We start from the raw sequence: 1,893 nt of genomic DNA, 5'->3' as shown, positions 1-1,893 counted from the left end.
GGGAAAACAGAAGTTTGACTTCAGTTTGCTAATGGGCCATGCGTGAGGCAGATAATGTTGTAGTCGCTGAAAGGAAAACTCTGATAATCGCTAAAACCGAAATGCTAACCTTAGGTCACTGTTCTCCGTGTCCGCCCATTGACCCTTAATAAGACTAGATAAAAGCATACTGGTCTCTCTGTCCCCTTCTCTCTCTCCCTCTCTCTATCTCTCTCTCTCTTTGTCCCTTTTTCTCTTCCCCTCTTGTTTCTTCTCTATTTCTCTATCATGTGTGCTAAAAGTTTCTTTCCGAAAATAAACATGAAAAACTCTCAGACGTGTCTAGTCTCCTTATTAACCAACGTAAAAACAATGCGTTCAATATGGACGCAACTTCAAAGCCTTATTTTCATGGCAAGTGTTCGACTGAGCTGTAATGTATGGTTTTGCCTAGCCAATCTTTCAAAAAATACTCATCTAGCCAAAACTATTATCAATAAATTCCTCCACTCTCTATCGAAGCCAAAACCTAAACGTGGATTCCATGAACAAAACTTATTTCCTAGAACTGCCCGACTGTGGAACTGTGCCACTGCTCTGCTTTTCTGTTGACTACAATATTATTGTCTTCAAGTCCAACGGAAACAATTTTTGTTCAACCGTTCTCTTAAATAATCTAATTATACCAAATTTTCACTACTAACTATTATTACGTTATTGTCCTAATGACTACCGTACACGCATTAACCCTTATCCTCGAGTGGCCTCTGGGCCTTGATAAGTGTTGATCCCTTTGTAAAAAAAGCTTCGAAATAAACGCAGTTTAAGAATGGACGCAGCTTAAAAGCGGACGCACCTGTTTGTTGTTGACATATTTGGCTTCTTTTTTTTAAATAATAAAATAGATAAAATATTGATGTTTTTCTTTCCGTCTTTTTTTTTAATCATTTCAATTTCTCATTTGTCGCTTCTTATATTTTTATCTCTTCCGCAGGAATTCCAGATAACAGAAGAATGATACGATTGCATTGAGCCCTGTCGACCTGTCAACCCATTTTCTCAGTTCCTGGATGCAAAAGTTCAATCTCCCGTCAACAAATAACACGATGGCTGCCGACTGTTCGCCTTGCTCGTCAAGCTGAAGCGCATCTAATACAATGTCCGGTCGCTATCCTTCTCTAAACGTCGATATGTCTTCTCTGAAACGTCGGTAATACACATTCAACCCTAACCCTACCTTTGATCACAAGACAATAAAATTGAAATCAATTATCCAAGATGGCGAACAGTGGGACCCAGAGAAAGATATTAATGACGGATTCTACAAACAACGAGACGATCTCTGCTTATAACGGCTCGAATGTGACGGAGAGTTCAGATTATTACCTGACGCTTACTACCACCACTGCTCGCCCGTTGGATGATCTAATCTGGACACCTGACGTTATCCAAAGAGTAGCTTCTTTGGTAGTTATCATGATCATTACTCTTTTCGGTAATACAATTATTATCATCGTACTGACGTGCAGCAAGTATCGTAAGAAGAACAGCCGTGTCAATATCTTTATCGTTAACCTGGCAATAGGGGATCTCACTGTCTGCTTTGCTACCATGACAACTGAAATTCTGTTTGTATGTTTTGGAGAATGGGTGCTCGGTCCGGTGGCTTGTAAGATCCTGCCCTACCTGCAGATCGTTACGTTAGCCAGCACCACATTCATCCTGACAGCCATGAGCTACGACCGTTATATGGCGATCTGCAACCCTTTGAATTTCAGAAACACCATCCAGCAGGCGCGGATATCAATCGCCGCCGCCTGGATCATGGCATTCGGTTTCGCCCTACCTCAGCTCTTCATCTTCGTACAAACCATTAAAGGGACACACCCGAACGGACAGAAAAAATATGGCTGC

At 41.3% G+C, this 1,893-nt stretch overlaps 1 protein-coding gene across 1 annotated transcript in view; it reads left to right on the top strand.

Moving 5' to 3' along the window:
* Positions 1–979: 979 nt before the first annotated feature.
* The window catches only part of LOC145256127 (neuropeptide S receptor-like), a 2,136-nt gene continuing 1,222 nt past the window's right edge, over positions 980–1,893 (top strand). Inside the window, exon 1 of the mRNA XM_080114711.1 lies at positions 980–1,893. This exon is cut by the window's right edge and continues 1,222 nt beyond it. Coding sequence (XP_079970837.1) covers positions 1,258–1,893 — 636 coding nt within the window. The 5' untranslated portion in view covers positions 980–1,257.

The sequence above is a fragment of the Euprymna scolopes genome, chromosome 32, assembly GCF_053919585.1.
Source record: "Euprymna scolopes isolate OS-2025 chromosome 32, ASM5391958v1, whole genome shotgun sequence".
NCBI lineage: Eukaryota > Metazoa > Mollusca > Cephalopoda > Sepiida > Sepiolidae > Euprymna > Euprymna scolopes.
Note: the sequence above shows the minus strand (reverse complement) of the source record. Positions and strands in the feature narration are given on the sequence as shown.